The sequence below is a fragment of the Blastomyces gilchristii genome, assembly GCF_000003855.2.
Source record: "Blastomyces gilchristii SLH14081 genomic scaffold supercont1.2, whole genome shotgun sequence".
Taxonomy (NCBI): domain Eukaryota; kingdom Fungi; phylum Ascomycota; class Eurotiomycetes; order Onygenales; family Ajellomycetaceae; genus Blastomyces; species Blastomyces gilchristii.
In genome coordinates, this window is record NW_003101681.1 from 2,524,489 (window position 1) to 2,544,220 (window position 19,732).

General features: G+C 33.3%; 2 protein-coding genes and 2 pseudogenes across 4 annotated transcripts; 3 read left to right on the forward strand and 1 right to left on the reverse strand.

The window, feature by feature from the left end:
* The first annotated feature begins 248 nt into the window (after positions 1 to 248).
* On the forward strand, positions 249 to 1,831 carry BDBG_01180 (uncharacterized protein). Its single transcript, XM_031720224.1, has 5 exons — positions 249 to 431; positions 525 to 610; positions 704 to 1,203; positions 1,342 to 1,594; positions 1,669 to 1,831. The coding sequence occupies exons 1-5, from the start codon at positions 402 to 404 to the stop codon at positions 1,796 to 1,798; spliced, it is 999 nt and encodes a 332-aa protein (XP_031576312.1). The 5' UTR covers positions 249 to 401; the 3' UTR covers positions 1,799 to 1,831.
* Positions 1,521 to 3,477, reverse strand: BDBG_01181 (isochorismatase family hydrolase). Its single transcript, XM_002628227.2, has 5 exons — positions 2,979 to 3,477; positions 2,623 to 2,836; positions 2,414 to 2,512; positions 2,179 to 2,301; positions 1,521 to 2,088 (listed from the first exon to the last, which is right to left on the reverse strand). Exons 1-5 carry the CDS (start codon positions 3,065 to 3,067, stop codon positions 2,026 to 2,028), a joined length of 588 nt encoding a protein of 195 aa, XP_002628273.1. The 5' UTR covers positions 3,068 to 3,477; the 3' UTR covers positions 1,521 to 2,025.
* Positions 3,478 to 10,543: 7,066 nt separating this feature from the next.
* On the forward strand, positions 10,544 to 10,624 carry BDBG_16316 (annotated as a pseudogene). Its single transcript has one exon. The product of its transcript is annotated as a tRNA-OTHER (tRNA).
* An 8,796-nt stretch (positions 10,625 to 19,420) lies between these two features.
* BDBG_16317 lies at positions 19,421 to 19,509 on the forward strand (annotated as a pseudogene). The gene has a single exon. The product of its transcript is annotated as a tRNA-OTHER (tRNA).
* Positions 19,510 to 19,732: the final 223 nt, after the last annotated feature.

Below are 19,732 nucleotides of genomic sequence, written 5' to 3' on the forward strand. Positions count from 1 at the left end.
TCTATATAATTAATCAGGCGCAGCCTGTCACACTTTGATTAATTGATGAGTTGAATGAATGAGACTATGAGTGAATTGAAAGATTGAAAGTTAATTACCAACTGATTATTACTGTATTGTGCGAGGTCGGGGTCATGATTATGTAATGAGGTCAAGTGGCGCACTTAGCGAGGTCAAGTTTGTAGGCTACTGGGGCAAAAGAGCTCGATCACCACCAGCGCACTGCTGGTAGAAGGGCCGATCAACCGCGGGACCCCCAACACCCCCCTCGGACCAGCTACCACAGAGTACAGTACTTTCTCTCAGTGGCTCCCTTCAGTGGCTCCCCACAATGGCTCCTCTTAGTGGACTGGACCACTCAGTCCTAGGGCTTAAAGGGACTTCTAGGGCACACTCCTGGGATGTCTCTTGACACTGTTAAAATGTCCAGGGTATTTATTAGGAATTTTTAAGTCCATTCTGAGATTGAATCCATGCATGTTGACCACAGCGGGGCTCACACTTAACAGTCTCATAACCTGTAGGCTACTGGGGCAAAAGAGCTCGATCACCACCAGCGCACTGCTGGTAGAAGGGCCGATCAACCGCGGGACCCCCAACAAAGTTTTCTGTATACACCCGATTGATTACGTTATAGAACACGCCCTGGGTGACTAATCTCCATTCCCGAAATTATGTGACCAACCTTGTACTTTTCAATCAGACTCAAGCAAGCGCTATCTTCTAGGAACGACAACATTTTGAATATCCCTTCCTGGCCGGGGTATATAGTCATTATGATGACGACCCAACCGACTTGTCGCAGGAAGGGAAAATTTCGCCAGCCAAGGCGAGTGCAGGTCCATGACGAAGAAGGCTGGACACACATCACGACCACAAACCGAACGGCATCTAACAAGCTTTGCGTTCTATCTCCAATCAAAGACCTATTGGTCCCAGCCGAGTCCCCTGATGGATTGACTTTCCAGAAACTAAAGAAACAGTTTGAGTGGCACAAAAGATGCTGGGAGGAGTCGCAGAGCTGGCAGGCTTTGAAGGCGGCCTTGGACAACGAACTTTTGACGGGCCCTGCTAGCAAAGTGGACAATTGCGTCTGCGTTGGTTTGGGGAGCCCTAGTGGATTCCTAAGAGGCGGGTGGGTTGACCGCAGGGCTGTGTCTCTCTACCAGTTGGCCGCATTGGTGACGATGCTAGAATATTTTGGTGCGTTTCTGAACGGGGTGTATCAGCATTACCCAGGGTCCGATCCGGGAGTGGTTTGACCTCAAGTTTGGCCCTGAATTTGTGACTTTTTCGGGAAGAGCTGAGAGCTAACACGAAGCGATATTTGGCCACCCATAGCTCGCAAGGATACTCCGTCCATCTCCATCAAAGACTGCTCTGCCCAGGATCCCGTTTTCAACGCACTGGACAAACAGCTTCTCGAATATGCGGGCATTCGCGTCGTCCAGCACCCCGCAGCTTTTACCCTGATAAATGAGCGCACATTCCTATATGCCCCTGGTGCGGAGAGAGTACATATTCTGGATATGCTGTCGTCAAACCCTGCCCTCTTTTTTGGTGGCACCCTAGACGATGAAAACCTAGTTCGACTGTACGGAAATATATACTTTTTTTGATTACTGCTATTTCAACGTTGCGACAAAACTGACATGAAGCTGGATTTAGGCCCGATGATAATGAACAAGTCCTATTGCGATTCCTTAAGACGAGACGATCAATGCTACTTCCACCATTTGACCCAAATATACATTCATTTTGGAAATCAAGCTTATTTTGGAGACCCGAAGAGAGCTGATTGCATATCAAATTACATAATTTCTATACCATCACAAGAGCAAAACCCAATGGTTCACTGATAATGCAATTGGAAAATGGGAGTTTCCGCAAACGTGTAGTCACGTTTGGCTGAGTTTTTATCAAATATACGGATTAATGTATGCGGGACATCAATTCGTATCAGAACATTGTCGGACAAGGAAGACGCCCGAACTGGAGGAGGCAAAAAAATGGTTCCAAGCGCCCTTAGTTAATGTCCTTGCTCCATACCAGCGTCCCAAAGAAGTCCGCAACTTCTAGTAGAGCAACCTGCGAATCGCTATTAGCATAGGAATCGAAAGAGAGAGCACTGCAGCAGTCCGAAATAGTAGCAGGCGGTAGGCGAAGAACATGACTTACCTTGGCGATTTCATTACCCGAATATTCGCCAAGAGGACGACCCCCAACTCCATCCTGGGCGACGACGATATCATAAGCAAGCTCAGCAGCTCTTCTGGCTGTGGTAGATACGCAGACATGTGCCTGAGAGTCATTGGGTGACTGCAATTAGCGTCCAATCGGCAAAAATTGATGTTTGCCGCCTGGGACGGCCTCCGAAAGCAGGGAAAAACAAAAAGAAAATCAGTCCACTCACCATGTACCCCACCAATACAATCTTTCTCGCACCGAGGCTTTGCAAGTATTCGTGAAGATCCGTCTCCGCAAATGCGCTGGGGAACTTTTTGGTGATAACCTATTCATGGGACATGGAGGTGTCAGCGCTACCTCGCAGACACTGCCTCTGATATCCAACGAATCCTCTTCTCCGCTTCAAAAGCTGTTAAATGAAGACGGATTTCCAACCTTCTCACCCTCCAAGGGCTTTAACTCCTCAAACTCATCCGCCAATGTGGTGCCAGTGGTGAATACAGGCGCATCAGCGGCGGTTTGATGGACGATATGAACAAGGTTCTGCTTGCCCGTGGCTTTGGCGGTGGCACGGTATTTTTCAAGGAGAGATTTGATAATAACGCGGCTTTTGTCGACATTGTCGACTTTCAGAAGCCCGCATGCGTATCTAAATTTTGTTGTGAGAGGGGAGAGCGACGTCAGATATGGATATGGTTCCCAAAATAGACATATATTTATTCTCTTGTATTTCTTCCTTGTTTTGAGAATGATGGAACGAAAGAATGAATGAATAGAAAGGGTTTTCATACTCGTTTTGCGCGTCAATGATGATCAGAACACTGTCCGTGGTCGTCGCAGTCAAGGGCTTCATGCCCGCCATATCTCTGAATAAGGCCATGTTGCTTCCGTAGGTTAGTGGACGTTTTCTCTTCCAAAGCTTTAGAAAACGAGATATCGTCAATGTCAAGGCTTTCCGTTTATATGATGTTTAAAAAGAAAAGATGCAGTCTAGAGCTCCTGACTCCTCTTAAATACCTCTTATTAAGTTCCACGCCGTGATGTGAGAGAGAGTAGCTCTTACTCATGAAGTGGGGTGTTAAACTAGTTATTACAATTGCTTATAAATATTTTTTTTTCTCTTTGAATATGTTGGGGGTCCCGCGGTTGGTCGGCCCTTCTACCAGCAGGCGCTGGTGGTGATTGAGCTCTTTTGTCCCAGTAGCCTACAGGTTATGAGACCATTAAGTGTGAGCCCCGCTGTGGTCAACATGCATGAGTTCAATCCCAGAATGAACTTAAAAATTCCTAATAAATATCCTGAACATTTTAACAGTGTCAAGAGATATCTCAGAAGTGTGCTCTAGAAGTCCTGTGAGCCCTAGAACTGACTGAGTTCATTATTAAAAAGAAGTCATTGTGGGAAGATCACTGAAGAGAGCTACTGAGAGGAAGTACTGTACTCTGTGATAGCTGGTCTGAGAGGGGGTGTTGAGGGTTCTACAGTTGGTTGGCCCTTCTATCAGCAGGCGCTGGTGGTGATTGAGCTCTTTTGCCTCAGTAGCCTACAGAATATTGTTGGTGATTACTACACCTACCCTAGTCACGTGCCACCCCAACCTATTCATTTAGTGTAACTCGCGTAGTTAGATTATAATATAATATAATAATGTTATTCTTCAAGAGATTATAAAGCTCTCTACACAATGAAAAGCTGTAAAATAACATATTATTAATATTTTCATACATTATTACAAGCATGTCTAGATGATTTATTAAGTGATTAAACTTATAATTAATCTAAGATTTAAGAGAATATCTGACTTAATAAAAGAATACATGTCTTCAAGATGAAGAAATAAGAAAATATCAGAGCAGTAAATACAAGATCATAGATTACTGTTAATACTAATAATGAATTAAAAGACAGCTTCTGAGATATTTAAGCTGAATGAAATTATCACAGAGAAACAGTCTGATGAGTTTAATAATAAATATAAAGACTCAGTTGAAAATATCAGTGAGATATCAGATAATATAGAGAACTCAAGTAATTGAAATAATAATAGCTCTGTGAGTAAAAAGACTTATATAAGACTAGAAATTACAAGACTTCAGCATGAAGTCAAGTAAATAAAGATAGACAGAGATGAAAATAAAGAGTTCAGTATAGATTTAATAAACTATTTTTAATAAAAGAGTAGAATATCTGTATTAATAAAGATTCTTAATGAATTCAGAGATTAAGTAAGATCTATAAAGAAGTCTATTATACTCACTGACTCTGTAAATTATTCTATATAAAAAGAAGAGATTCTGCTTGCAGTAAGATAATCTGAAACAGATGATATTCTTAATAATAAGCAGATTAATTTTAATGAGAATATCAGTATAAATATGCAATGTTTTAATTAGAATGAAATATCTGATTATATAACTTGTAAGAGGCCTACGCTGAATAGATCAGTATAATATTAATAGGTCTTATATAATAAAGATAAAAACATTAAAGAAGGAAAGAAAGAGAAAGTATGAGAATCAGTGATTGAGATGAATATTTATATATGTATATGATAATGTACGCAGTGAAGCATCAGAGTGAAAGAATATACACGCGTTTATAGCAGCTGAGAATCAGTGATTGAGAATAGCTGAGAATTGAAGTGTATGTGTTTGTGACAGCTGAGAATCAGCAATTGAGAATGGCTGAGAATTGAAGTGTATACATTCAAGAATGAAGTGATTGAAATCTGTGAAGTGTAATGAAATAGTCTATATAATTAATCAGGTACAGTCTGTTACATTAGTTCTCTCTTTTCAGAAGTAGTTTCATCAGTCAAGAACTGCTTGTTTCAGATAATACAGAACTCAGAGTTCAGATCAGTAATTATAGCTGACTCATTTCATAAAAATATTATTAGCTAACAGTCCACAGAATCTCCTTATTAAGAATATTTTTAATCTCTTACTCAAGCTCATTATCTTCTTCTATAATGTCTAGTGACTGTCAGTCAGAAATCAGCTAAGAAGAAAATGAATCAGTGATAGTGCAGCAGAGTAAGCTTGTATAAAATATATTATGAATCTCTGATAATGTGTCAAGATAATAGTTATGACTACTTAGAACTTCTATCACTTTATACCTGATATAGCAGTAATTCAGTGTATGAGATGAACATATAATTCATATATTCTTAAGATTCAATTATATCAGATCTTCTATCTTATATTGTTCTGCAAAGTCTTGATAAACATTGATTCAGTTCTCTTAATCTTGTTTTACAGTTGTCATGAAGATCTCTGCTCAATTACAGACATCTCAGAGCTTTATTACTATATTATCAGTGATCTGAATCAGACTGCAGAGGTTCAGTGTGAACTGTGTGATCTCTAGAAGATTTAACACTTTTATATAATATTCATATATAAGAAAGAACAGACTTATATCTGTTAAAACAGCATTTCAACTGTTGATAGCAATCTCTATGTATAGAAGAAGATCATATCAATTATCTTATAAGTGATTACAGAACTTATAAAGATAATTCTTTATAGTCTGAATTATCTGTTCTGATATATTATCAGTCTTAGAGTGATAGACAGTTAACAGACAGTGTATAATCTTGAGAACTTGACAGATTCTAGTTCAGAGAGCACTCATGAATTGATAATTCTAATTCAATACTATAAATCTCAGTAATTCATATATTCAATAGAACAGACTCTGTAGAAAAGCTTCAGTAACTTGTTCAGTATTTATCTTATTACAAGATTTTAATATTATATCTTTACTTAATTAATTCACAATGATCAGAATATTTCTATAACTCTTACTCTTAGATAGATTGATAGTAAAGTCAATTACTATATCTCATCAGATTCTATCAGAAATATCAAGTGATTTCAGTAGATCTTTTCTACAGTTCTTTCATAAGATAACAGAAGAACAGTAGTTGCAGTTTCAGATAAAGTATCTGATACTGTTTAATATCTCAGATTAATTGTAATGTGGTGAAACTGAAGCAGTGACTAGTCAGTGATGTTATATAGAGATAGTTGTTTGAGAAGCTGTATGAGTGAGCTTAACTATCTTGCTTGAATAGCAAGCTCATAGACTACAGAGTTATTGCAAGAATATCACAGATATAATACTTAGTATACTAAGAAGATTGTATAAGACATGCAGTAACTCTTATATATATTTCAGTAGTAGAAAAAACAAATCACTGACTCTTTTAATGAGAAGTCAGCATCTAGCTATTCTATATAGATAATGAGCAGATACTCTTCTCTTATTTCATAAGTGAGAATAGCTGAAGTGATATCTTAACAGTATCTTACTATCAAGGAAAAGTAATCTGCTGATCTTGTATAGAAGCAGAGTTCTTATATTCATCAATTAGATCTTTCTATAATATATTCAAATAATATTATAGAGTGATTGAAAACTGATTTGAATGAGATAAAATCATCTGTATGAAAGTAATAAGCTGTGTAAAATCACAGCAGAGTCTTGACACAGTCAGAGATATGATAATACTCTTCTCTTTAAGAGTATAGTTTTAATACTCTTAAGATTACTGAATTAGAAATTATCTTTATTATATAGTAATAGTTATCACTCAATTGACAGTGTATATACTGTATAAAGAAATAGATAAGTTTTTCTGCTGACTGTGTAGATCTTTCTTTTCTCATCTTCATTCAAATTAAATATATGATAAGTGAGTTTCTCATATATCAATTTGAAATGTGAAAAATGTAGTTAATAAGTAACTTATAGATCTCTTATTATATTCTATTCTATGTATAAAATTCTCTGCAAAAGTCATGTATTTTAGAGACAAAGCTAACAGTAGTGATAGAATTTTTTAAAAAGATTCTCTCTCTCTTATAACACATTTTTCTCTCTCTTCTCTCATCTATAATAGTAAGTGCATGAGAGCATCATTCTTGAGAGATAATAAGAGGCTTATTCTGACATTTTCTAGTGAATAACAAATGTCTTTGTGATGTGACTGCAGCCTCTGTGACTATTAAGAAAGCCAGATTGAAGACAGAGATGATAGTGTCACTGAGCTGCAGAAGTACTGCTCTCATTGTCACATCTTCTTCTTCTTCTTCTTCTACTTCTCTTACAGCTGTGATGATAGTCACTGTGTCTTACAGTGAGATGTCATTTCTTCTGTTAGTTAGTTCATTTATATTCAGTTCTTTCTCTACTCTCTCTGCTGTCATTGTAACACTGTCTCTCTTCTCAGTTAACACAGTGACATATGACTCTGTGTGATTATTCAGAGAGGAACTCAGAGAGAGCTTGATTTCAGAAACAGTGACTCTGAGAAGCTCAATCTATAGTTCTTCTCTCATAACATACTCAAGCCCTGCTCAAGATACTGCTGAGTTGAGTTCACAGAGTCTTATAGTTTCTTCATCTTCTCTCTGTGAAAAGGCTTCAGTGCAGTCTCTAATCAGTACTACTACTTATCTACACTATACTAAGCAGCTGAAGAAAAGTGGGATTTTATATATCTGTCTCTTCTTTCACTTCTATTATTTTTATTATATCTGTAATAATAACTTCTGTCTCTCTATAAGTATTATCTTATAGAAAGATGTTATATCAGCTCTGATAAGAAGCTCAGATACTTAAGTAGTACAGAGTGAGAGTCTCAGAGCTTTAAGTATTGACAAATTCTGTCAAGACTGAGAAGATCTCTCTTACTCATCTGTAAAAGAAGATGAAAGTGTGAATCTCTAAGATGAAAAAACATCTCAGAATAACTAGCTCTAAGAAGAGATCAGCTGATATCACTATTAAAAGCACTGTAAAGATTAATCACTGATTAAAGAGAATCTCACTTCAATTAAAGCAGATAACTGAGATACTTTATAAATTAATAAATTAATACTTTAAGCATCTCTTATACTCTTCTACAGCATACTCTTCTGCAGTACTACAGCACTAACTTCTCAGCAGACAAAGATATCAGTATCAGAGACTTCAATGATGAAGAATAAGTTTAATAAGAATATAATTATTGATAAGTAGACTCTGATCTCTCTTTTTACTTTTTCAGTAAGCTGTAGCTCTATTAGAATAGCAGCAGTCTGCAGATTAATAATATTAATCTTTATTAATTTTAAATATCTCTTTCTTTTCTTAACTGCTTTAGAAATTTTATACTTGTATAGTCTTATTAAACTTCTAAAAAACCCTTTGAGAGAAAATAGAAGAAGAGTACTACAGAGCTCATAAGACACTGACTCATCACTGTAAGATTATCTCTAAAAACTCTTTGAGAAAAAATGAGAAGTCTTAAGCAGTATTTCTTACTTAATATCTCTGATATATAATAGAGTAATCTCTACTAGCTATCTCATAGCTTGCAATCTCTTTCTCAGTATTTTTCAAATGCTTAAGCAGTTCTCATGAATTCTCTGATAATAAATAATCTTTTTATTTAATAAGATATTAAAGCTTACTGTAATATATTCATTTATTCAATATTTTCTTTATAAGATATTCAGTATTATTCTCAATCTTAATATTATCTGACTGAGATAGCTTCACTCTGAGATATTACTTATAGAGCTTTAAATAGAAAATATGAAAAACAGAATGAATTAATTTCAATTCTGAGAGTAATTTCAACTTATATATCTGCTTACTCATCACTCTTGTTACTGAGAAAGATTCTAGTTATCACTCACTGAGCTTCTTACACAGTCTTATTATCTTGATATTCTTTACTGAAAGTAGTACTTAATTCTCTATCAAGAACTTCATTGAAAGATGTTTTTAATTATAGTATTTTATCTACTGCTTCTGAATACAGTGAATACTTTTTACTGTCTTCTTATAAATTTTATTCAAAAGTTCTAATCTTACTTTTACTTCTAATACTGAGAGATACTCTGTTCTCTGTATCTGTTTAATATTCTGACTATTCATTTCTCTTTTTAAAATGTTATCTGTGATGTTACTGAGTAATAAAGAATTGTATTTATAATAAATATAGAAAGAAGATATCTTTAAGATTGCATTCTTTGTATTATTATATATGAATTCAGCAGTTAGAAGATGTTTGAGTCAATCATTCTGATAATATAAATAGAATACTTGAAGATGCTGTTTTAATGTCTGATTCTGATATTCAGTCTAGTCATCTGTCTGCAGATGAAATGCAGTACTGAGAAGATATCTTATTATAAGATGATAGTAAAAAGTTGATCAGTATTTACTGATAAAGAGAGATTCTTAATCTATTATTAATAATTTCAGAGTACTGTGATTATAAATGATAATATCTAAAAACAGGTCAGTTAATTCAGAGACTTTAATCTTTTTATAAGTAGAAATATATCTGATTATCTTCATGAAGTAATTAATAATAATTAAAATTAAGTCATATTTTTTAACTCCTGTTAACTTCAGTAGATTAACTATAAAATTCATTAATAGATTTTATTATAAGCTCTTTGAAATAGACAGTGATACTAACTCACTGTATTACTTATACTGCAGAATCTTTATTCTTTAATAGATATTATAAGTCTTAATATACTCTTTGACATCTGCTCAGAGCTTCTTTTAAATATATTTATATTTTAGAAGCTTCTTAGTCTTCTCTAACTTAAAGTGTCCTGTATAAAAATTATTATAATGAATTCTTAATAACTTCTGATACATTATTCTACTATAAGAAATGAAGACTGAATTATTCAGTAGTAGAAGTTCACATTCTTCTAGTTATCAGTGACTTGATTCTTTAGCAGTATTACTCTACTCAGAGTCTGTCTCTTTTAAGTTTAAATTAAATTCTTTCTTCTTTAACTTCTGAATTTAAGCTGTAGTAGAGATATTCTTCTTCTATAACTTATTAATAAATTTTAAAAGTAGTTAGATTGAAAGATTGTAGACTGTTTCATTCTTTATCAATTCAATAATTGTAAGATATAATATGAGAAGCTTATAATCTTCAGTATTAGTTCTCTGTAGAGATCTGAGTTTTCTTTCATCTTCTATACTAAGTTATACAGCTGTCTTATCAGCACTGTTTCTGAGCTTCAGAGAACTTTAATTCTCTGCATTTAGCTTCTTCTGCAGTGATAACAGAGATTCTTTTATAGAATTCTTCTCTGTATTAATAATATTATAATCAGACTGTCTAGACAGTGTGTTAACAGAGTTAAGCTGATCTGAATAGTATCAGATATAGAAATCATACTTTAAAAGCAGCTTCACTCATCTGACTTAACATTCTGTCAAGCTCTTTATTGTCAAGAAATAACACAGATTTGCATGATCAGTGAGAACTTGCACTGAGTACTTACTACTCTGAAGATAATGTCATCAGATCTTAAAGAATTCAACGCCAGCGTGGCCCAGTTGGTAAGACTGGTAACCAAGGCCGCACACATTAGGGGTGCGTGGGTTCGAATCCCACCGCTGGCATCTGCCACTTCTTACCCATGAAAGCCCTCATGTAATAGGGGCTGAGCCTAATTAGTAAGGCTTGATGCGGGGTAGAACTCCCTACTGCAAGCCAAGCCACTAGTTAAGCAAGATCCTGCGAACATCCATCAGGGCCGGCATGAGATGCCAATGTCTCACTATTCTACTGTGCACCTGTCAAGGTTCTAATAATATAGAGCCAAGCCTAATGTAGTGATTATACACTACTTAAGCAAGTCTCTAACTAGGGCTGTCATTGAAGCCTAGCTCCCCCCTAAATACAGAGAATGATTTTGAAAACCACTCAACTAGCAGGCCTAGACGCGCATCTAGACTCTAGGCAGGGCACCCTGATAGGCTAGAGCCTGCAAGCTCCCTGCCAAGCCCTAATACTGGCAGAGAGGACTGCAGTCATCAAGCTTATGATTAGTCCCTAACACAGGGCGAGGTCACAACAGCTGATTGGTAGGCCTATGAGCATCTAATGGGGCCGAGATCAGCAACCGGAAGCTTGGTGTGTACATCACTAAGTGGGTGGTGGCAGCCACTAACTAACACCCCTGGAAATTAGTGGCTGGCCTGAGAGGATGAACGCAGTGATCAGTTAATTATAGAGGATTAAATGTAATTAGCTTAAGATGCATCCTGCGGGTGGCTAGCACCTGTAGTTCAATTTAATATGAATAAAACTGAGTTAATTCACTTCTTTCTGAGATTCAATGAGAAAGAACTATCTCTAACTCTTTTAAATAGAGAGATTAAATCCAGTGTAAATGTTAAATGATTAGAAGTATGATTAAACTCTAAGTTGAATTTTAAATATCACATTCAACAAAGAACTATCAAGGCAGAAAGACTATTAAATAACATAATCAGACTATTAAATACAGAGAGAGGTCTATTCTTTCAGGCTATGAGACAGTTATATATAGCCTGTATTACATCAGTAGCTGATTATGAAGTTCAAGTTTGATGAAATAATCAAGAGAATTTCACTGAACTCTTTCAAAGTCTGTAAAACAGAGTCTTGAGAAGAATTCTGAGAGCATTCAAATCATATTCTATTAAAGCAATGAAAATTGAAGCTTCAATTCCTTCTTCTACTATTAGATTTGAAAAGGCCTGTATAAACTATGCTCTGAGAGTTGTAAAGATAAGCTTAAATTATATAATCAGAGAAAGAGTCTCTTCTTCATTTTCATCAATTAACTCTGATAATGAACTGGATTGAAATAGATTTCTTGATTGAAATAAAAATAACTCTTTAAAGAAAATGTCTTCTTAACTGTACAGACTATACTCTCTGATTAAAAATCAATTTTCTTCTTTAAATATTGAAAAAGTTGATCATGAGAAGTTATCTCTCTGAAGAGAAAAGCTTAAATCTCTTATAGACTTATAAATAAGTGAACTATCAAAAGAGAAAGAATATAAACAGTATTTAAAGAGAATTTCTACAATCAATATAAAAGACTCTATTCTGATTTATTCAGATGACTTAAAAAATGAGAACTTGAATAGATTAGATGCAGGAACTGCTTATACTGAAGATAATATCAATTTTATCTCAGATTTCTGAAATCTAGGCTCTGAATATGAAGTCTTTGATGCTGAACTATTTGCAATAGTGAAAGCTTTCAAACTGATTGAAATAAAATCTTATAAAAGAGGAAATTGTTTAAAAGAGATATGAATATTCTCTGATAGTCAAGCTGCTTTAAAAAGACTTAGAAATAGTCAGATTCATAATAATCAAATAAATCTTGAACTGATCTTAAACTCTATTTTGAAAATTCAAAAGAGAAGAATATCAAAGCTGATAATTCATCTATACTAAGTTCCTGCTCATATGAATATTCATGGCAATGAATTGACTGATTCAGCTGTAAAAAAGAGTGCAGAATTAAGCAGATCTATTCAAAAAATTATGTTCTGATCTTTTATAAAGAGAAAAATAAAAGAATCTTGTTTAGACAAGTGAAATGAAAGCTGACAGAAATAAAAGAAGAGTATACATTATTCAAGATTTGAAACAAAACTCAAGTGAAAATCTTGTTTAATTAAATGTAAAAAGAAAATATTCTCATCTATAATACAGCTGAAACTAGGACATGGCTATTTCAAATCTTATATACAAAGATTTGATGATAGATTTGACTCAATAGAATGCTTATTCTGCAATACAAATGAGAATTCTGAGTATATTATAATACACTGTATATTATACAATAGTCTCAGAGTCAGATTGAAAGAGAAGTATGATCTAAATCAATTAAATATGAGATTCTTATTCTCAACTGAGACAGGAATTAAATACTTAATAGACTTTCTATCAGAAACTCAAGCAGCTACAAGAAAATGGCTAAATTCAGAATTATCTGAATATGAAGAGAAGGAAATCAATCAGATATAGTCTGTTAAAACAGCTATACACTCTCTTTTAATAATTTGTTTTATTATAGTCTCTCTTTACTTTATCTTTTTCTTTATCTTTTTCTTTCAATTTCTTTCTATCTATCTATTTAATGTGTCTATCTTTGAGACTGTGTTCTTTTTCTCTTTTCCTTTGTCATGATATTATCAAATGGTTTCAAAGTATCAAAAGATGTTAAAACACTGCAATTTGTAAACAGTTTTTGTATTCTGAGCTGGAATTTTCTGATTTTGCATATCTGAAATTGATGAATGTATAATAGTTAACTTTACAGACATAGGAAAATCCCTGAGAACTAAAAGTTCTCAGGTAGATGTCATAGTCTCTGACTACATACATCTATAATTGAAGAATAATAATAATAATAATAATTAAAGAATTCAACAATTGTTAACATCTTCTAATTATGAGTATTATATCTTCTCTGCATGAGTAATAACTTCTTAAAGAAGAAAATCACTAATCTTTATTTACAGTGTCTTATAGATTCTATAAAAAAGTCTTCTCTCACAGACAATTCATTATCTATATTCTCAGAGATAATTATTCTCTAATTCTTTCAATATTGAAAGATCTTCAGTGTCAACTGTGAAAAGATTTCACAGATCTCATTCTCAGATGTATCAGTCTCACACTGACTGAGTAAGTCAGAGTGAAAGTGATTCAGTATTATAGTATCTGTAAAAGCTTGTTTTAATTCTGCAAATATCTGTACAGCATCTTAAATGAGAATAAACAGTCTTATTTTTCTGTCTTTCACACTTTTCTTTAACAGATCTGTAAGGGAGACAGTAATCTGTAAATATGTATAGATGAATCATCTGTAGAAATTTGCAAATTCTAGAAATATCTGTATCTCATGATATATCCGCGGTGCTGGCCAGTTCTCAATGATGAAGACTCAGCTCCTGTTCATTAAAATGCTGTTTATCTTAATAATATAATCTAAGAAATCAATCTCCTGCATGTAGAATGAGCATTTTTCAGTGTTTGTATAGAGTTGATACTGTCTCAAGTGACTCAATACTTCTTAAATATGAGTATCATGTTCTTTCTCTGATTTTAAGAAGATTAGAATATCATTCAGATATACTATACAGAAGACATTGACAAGGCCTCACAGTATCTTATTTATATAGATCTGAAAGATGACTGAAGCATTATAAAGATTAAAAGATAAAACAAGATATTTAAAATTGCTGTACTTGATATGAAAAGTCATTTTTCAAACATTGTCTTCATTAACTCTGATTCTATAATAGATATTCTATATATCAATCTTTGAGAACATCTTTACTTCAGATAATTAATCAATTATCTTATCAATTAACAGTAATGAATAGTGATTCTTAATCATTATCTTATTAAGGCCTCTGTAGTCTATATATAGACATAGTCTATCATTCTTCTTGAGTATAAAGAGTATAGATGTCTCTGCTGAACTCTTTAATAAGTATATTCAGTTCTTTAATTACACTTCTTTAAGATATTTGCACAGAACATTCAATTTCTTTACAGACAAGTTATAAAGAGACTTATATAATACTGTTACACTGTCTTCAAGATGAATCTTATACTATATCTTGATATTAGAAAACTTTGCTGCTTCTCTTTCTGAAAAGACATTCTTATAATCTGTAAAGAGACATTATATATATCTATCTTCAATGATGAATACTGCTACTAATCTTGCAGCAAGAGTAATAGCTTCTTCATTTATTCTCAAGTCTCAATCATCTGCTATGCAGTATATTAACTCTATCTTTTTCTCAAGATTCGAAACTCTTCAGATTTCTCTATCACTGTCTCTTCATTAGTGAGGCAGTACTATCATGTCTGAGTGACTTAGTCAATGAGAGAATTGTTTTCTCTTAATTACAGAAGATCTAGAATAATATTCTCATCTATGATATTAACTATATAAAGAAGCAAACTGCTTTTCTTGAAGATTTCTTCTGAGTCTGTAATTATATACTTCACTTAAATTATGTCAAAACAGTGACATTTTATTTCATCAGTAAATTTCATATGATCTGACAGATCTATCTTCTTTCAATTCTTCATCAAAGAAAAGAAATAGAATATGAAGTTAATATTCATTCTGAAGTTGAGTAGGTATCTTACTAATATCTTCTCATTCAGAGTATGTATTGTGATTATAATATGAACTTAAAGATATAAGAATTATTAATTCTTCATTTCTTTCTCTTCTTTATTCTCTGTGAATACATTTGTCAGAAGAAAAGTCAACTTTAAGAAGATATCTTCTTAATTTCTTCTCTTCTTTAACTTCTTATAATCACTGATATAGTAATCACTAGCTCTGCAGTTGAAATAGAAATCTTTATCAAATCTTTTTTAATATTTCTTTACAGTGAGTGAAGAATCAGAATACTTGAAATTCTTCTTTACTTTCTCTACACTGAAGCTGTCATGACACTGTTTAGATTCTATTATTAATTACTTAGAAGAGATCTTGTTAATCTTTTTCTCAGAGAATTGATTATTCAAATAGATCTGAGAAGTCAGATTGATAAGCTCAGTATAATTAATTAATGAACTCTGATATTGTAATATTATTATCTGTACCTTGTAAGTCAGCTTTATAAGATAAAGCTGTGTTTTTAATTGATCTAAATCATCAGTCAATTTCTCTTAATATTCTTTAAATCTTGTATTAAAATCAGAAGAATTCTTATTATCTCATTGATATAATGAGTTGAACTGCTGTATCACTGTGAAACTGCAGTTGCAGTGATCTTTGATTTAATTTAGTAGAAAGTTCTTGAATTCTTTCTAAGTCATGATAGTATTGATATACTCAAGCTCTCTCTTCTTGATAACTCAAGTAGTTGCAGAGACGCCTTCAAGAAGGTTGACAGTGTATATTACTTATATCTCATGAGTATTATACTGGCTCAGATTAAGGTGGAATTTTCATTCAAGAATACAGATAAAGCTGTGAAATTCAGACAAGATATTTCTCTTATATCTCAGAGAATCTCTGATCTTAATCTCTCTATCTTTATAATAGATGTAGGTGTGTAGAGGCTGCAGTGATGACAGAGCAGTTGAAGAGCTCATATCAAAATATACAGTGAGTTCAGAAATCTCGGATTTCTGTCAGAGTAGAGATGTACACACTCTAGAGAATGATGTAGTGTTTCTCTCAGAGAATGAGGTCAGATCAGTCTCAGTGTGAATGTATAAGACTATATTAGTCTGTTAGAGCTTGACTGATTTAAACTTATAATCAGATTGAGTAATTTAAATTGTAATATAATAAAATCAAAGCAGTGACTAGTCAGCAGTGTTATATAGAGATAGTTATTTGAGAAGCTGTATAAGTGAGCTTGACTATCTTGCTTGAATAGCAAGCTTGTAGACTACAGAATTATTACAAGAATATCACAGATATAATACTTAGTATACTAAGAAGATTGTATGAGACATACAGTAACTCTCATATATATTTCAGTAGTAGAAAAAATGAATTGCTGACTTCTTTAATGAGAAGTCATCATCTAGCTATTCTATATAGATAATAAGTGAATACTCTTCTCTCATTTCACAAGTGAGAATAGCTGAAGTGATACCTCAGCAGCATCTCACTGTCAAGAAAAAGTAATCTGCTGACCTTGTATAGAAGTGAGGTTCTTATATTCATCAATCAGATCTTTCTATGATATATTCAAATGATGTCATAGAGTGGTTGGAAACCGGTTCAAACAGGATGAAATCATCCGCATGAAAGTGATGAGCCGTGTGGAACCGCAGCGGGGCCTTGACGCGGCCAGAGGTGTGATATTAATAGAACTCTTGAGAGATCATTCTATACAGTTGTTCACAGCCTGAATGATCAGTTATATGTGAATCATGCATCTCTTGTATTATTCAGATGTGTAAGAGTTCAGAGTGAGAGACTCAGTGTTATTCACAGAATTATAAAGTATTATTATCATTAATTGAATATTCTGAGATGTTGATTCTTATATGTAATTCTGAGAGAAATCAGAGTGCTTTTTATCATACTACTTCAGTGAGTACTTAGAGAAGTTCATTGATTTGAGCTGCTGTATATCATAGCTTATCTAATGTAGGTTCAGAAGAAGTTGAGATATCAGTGATAGTTCTAATTGAAGAAGCATGTATAGTGCTGTGAGCTGTTTCATCTTGATCAACTAGTATCTTCAGATTCAAGAGCTGATGCTCTCAGTTCATTCAGTGAGTATCTGTTACATTGAATAGCATATTCTGCTCTCATAATAAGAGGGCATCTGTCATCGAGTTCTAGCTGTCAGAATGATAGTGTATCATAAAATGAAAGCAGCTTAAGAACTCAGATTATCACATCTGTTATTTAGTAAGTTTATAAATAGTTGTAAAGTATTTGAGATTCTTATGATCTGTGACTATCTCAAATTCAGAGACACTTCAGAGTTTAGAGTCTCATTCCTCTAAACAGCATACAATTATGAGAAGTTTCTTATCATAGATCTTATAATTGTATTCAGCAGAACTCAGTTTCTTAGATATGAAGATACATGATTATAGAACATCTTCATCATTATATTGTAATATTATCTCTTCTGTCATATAGTCAGAGGAATCAGCTTCAATAACTGTCTCATAATCAGAATCAAATGTTATTAGCAGAGAGGTATTAATGAATATCTTCTTCATCTGTATAAATGCAGCTTCAATAACTGTCTCATAATCAGAATCAAATGTTATTAGCAGAGAGGTATTAATGAATATCTTCTTCATCTGTATAAATGCAGCTTCAGTATTCACTGATCATTGAAATACTGAGTCTTTCTTAGTAAGATCTGTAAGTGATCTCATGATATCTGAGAAGTTTCATATAAATCACTGATAGAAGTTAGTAAATTCAATGAAGCTTCATACATCTTTCACAGTACATGAAGCTTCTTATTCAAGAATGACAGAGACTTTCTCAGAATTCATTCAAATTCTCTTATCAGCTTCTATAATAAAACTCAGATACTTAGTACTCTTAACTTCAAAATCATACTTGTTAATATCTATCAGTAGTTCTGCTTCTTATAGTCATTGTAAAATCTTTTATATATATTCTTGATATTCTTTTCTGAATTCATCAGTGAAGATGAGAATGTCATCTAGATAAGCAGATACAAACTTATTAAGAAAATCTTAAAGTGCTCAGTTAATATACTTCTGAAATATACTAAGAGTGTTAGTCAGTTCAAAGAGTGTGACTATTTATTCAAAGAGATTATAACATGTTCAGAATGCTATAAGTTATTCATCTTCTTCAGTAATATGAATCTTATAAAACACAGTGATGATATCTAGTTTTATAAATTATTAAGCTTATCTGATCTGTGCTAGAGTTTCATTGATAAGAGATAAGAGATATCAATCTTTCTTTATCAATCTATTCAGATCTCAGTAGTTCACACAGAATCAGAGTTTTTCACCTGGTTTCTTTGCAAAGAGAATAGAGGCTGCAGTGAAAGAGTTACTAATATGTATGAATTCTTTATTCAACAGATTATTGAGTGTCTTTTGAAGAAGAAGAAGTTCATCTCAGAACATGTTATAAAGAGAGTCTCATGACAGTTCAGAGTTCTTATCATTCTTTTTCTCTAACTTGATATTGTGATTCACTTCAGAATCTCATAAGAGAGATATATTTATAATATTATCTTGTCAGAAGACATCTAGATATTCATAATATTATTGAGAGAGTTTCATACAAGAATCTGTTATTATAACACAGAATAACTTTTCTAGAGTCTTTTTAATATCAGTCAGACTGGCAGAATAGATTGATATATTATTTTACTATCAGTGATTCTTTCAGTGACTTCTTTTTCTGAGTATTTTATAGGTGTTGACAGAGATCTGTGTCAGATCAATAGTCTTGTGAATGTCATCTTTGTGAATTCTATTATTGTTAAAGAATATCAAGCTTCTGTTTCAAGCATTCAATAAGATATCTTGTTCAGATAGTCAGACAAGTTCTAACATAAGATTGTAATCAAGATTATCAACTTTATATACATAGACATCTTCACATTGATGTTCTCTCACATCTATAATCAGCTTCATTATATAATAGGTATAAATGTCTTTTGAATCATTAAATCCTGCAAGAAGTTAAGGTTTTGATAAAGAAATACACTGAAGATTATGACATCTTACAACTGAAGATTTTATCATTGTACAGTGATATAGATCACTGTCTATCATAGCTTTCATATTATATATATTATCAATCACAGTAGATACAAGAATCATATTCATTATTATCTTCTCTTTAAATTATTGTTATCTGACCTCTTCAAGCTTCTGTTTACAAATTTGAACAGAAGTTTGCCCCGGTGGCCGAATGGTTAATGCAGCCACCTGGTAGCGCCTTGGCGTGGGAAACCAAGGCGCGTGGGTTCGAAACCCGCAGGGGATACATTAAATTCAGAACTCAAGCACCTCAGGTTTCTAATAAATACAGAGGTGTACAAATCGCTTCAATGAATCACTCTATGTTCCTGGGCTGGGAAGTTATTATCGCATGTATCTAATTGTCACTTCTTTGTATTTTCCTATGTTCTTGTTATCTTGGCGTGGTCTCAACACCTGTATTTCCTCCTGTATAATCAACACTTGACCTGTATTTAACATCACGCAAG

Excerpts from the sequence above, each read along its gene's own strand:
- BDBG_01181 (XM_002628227.2), bottom strand. The coding sequence starts at position 3,067 with ATGGCCTTATTCAGAGATATGGCGGGCATGAAGCCCTTGACTGCGACG. Across the intron at positions 2,513-2,622 it reads AGCCCTTGGAGGGTGAGAAG|GTTATCACCAAAAAGTTCCC; the intron begins GTTGGAAATCCG and ends TCCCATGAATAG. Across the intron at positions 2,302-2,413 it reads TTGTATTGGTGGGGTACATG|GCACATGTCTGCGTATCTAC; the intron begins GTGAGTGGACTG and ends AATGACTCTCAG.
- BDBG_01180 (XM_031720224.1), top strand. The coding sequence starts at position 402 with ATGTCTCTTGACACTGTTAAAATGTCCAGG. Across the intron at positions 611-703 it reads GACCCCCAACAAAGTTTTCT|ACTCAAGCAAGCGCTATCTT; the intron begins GTATACACCCGA and ends CTTTTCAATCAG. Across the intron at positions 1,595-1,668 it reads GATGAAAACCTAGTTCGACT|GCCCGATGATAATGAACAAG; the intron begins GTACGGAAATAT and ends AGCTGGATTTAG.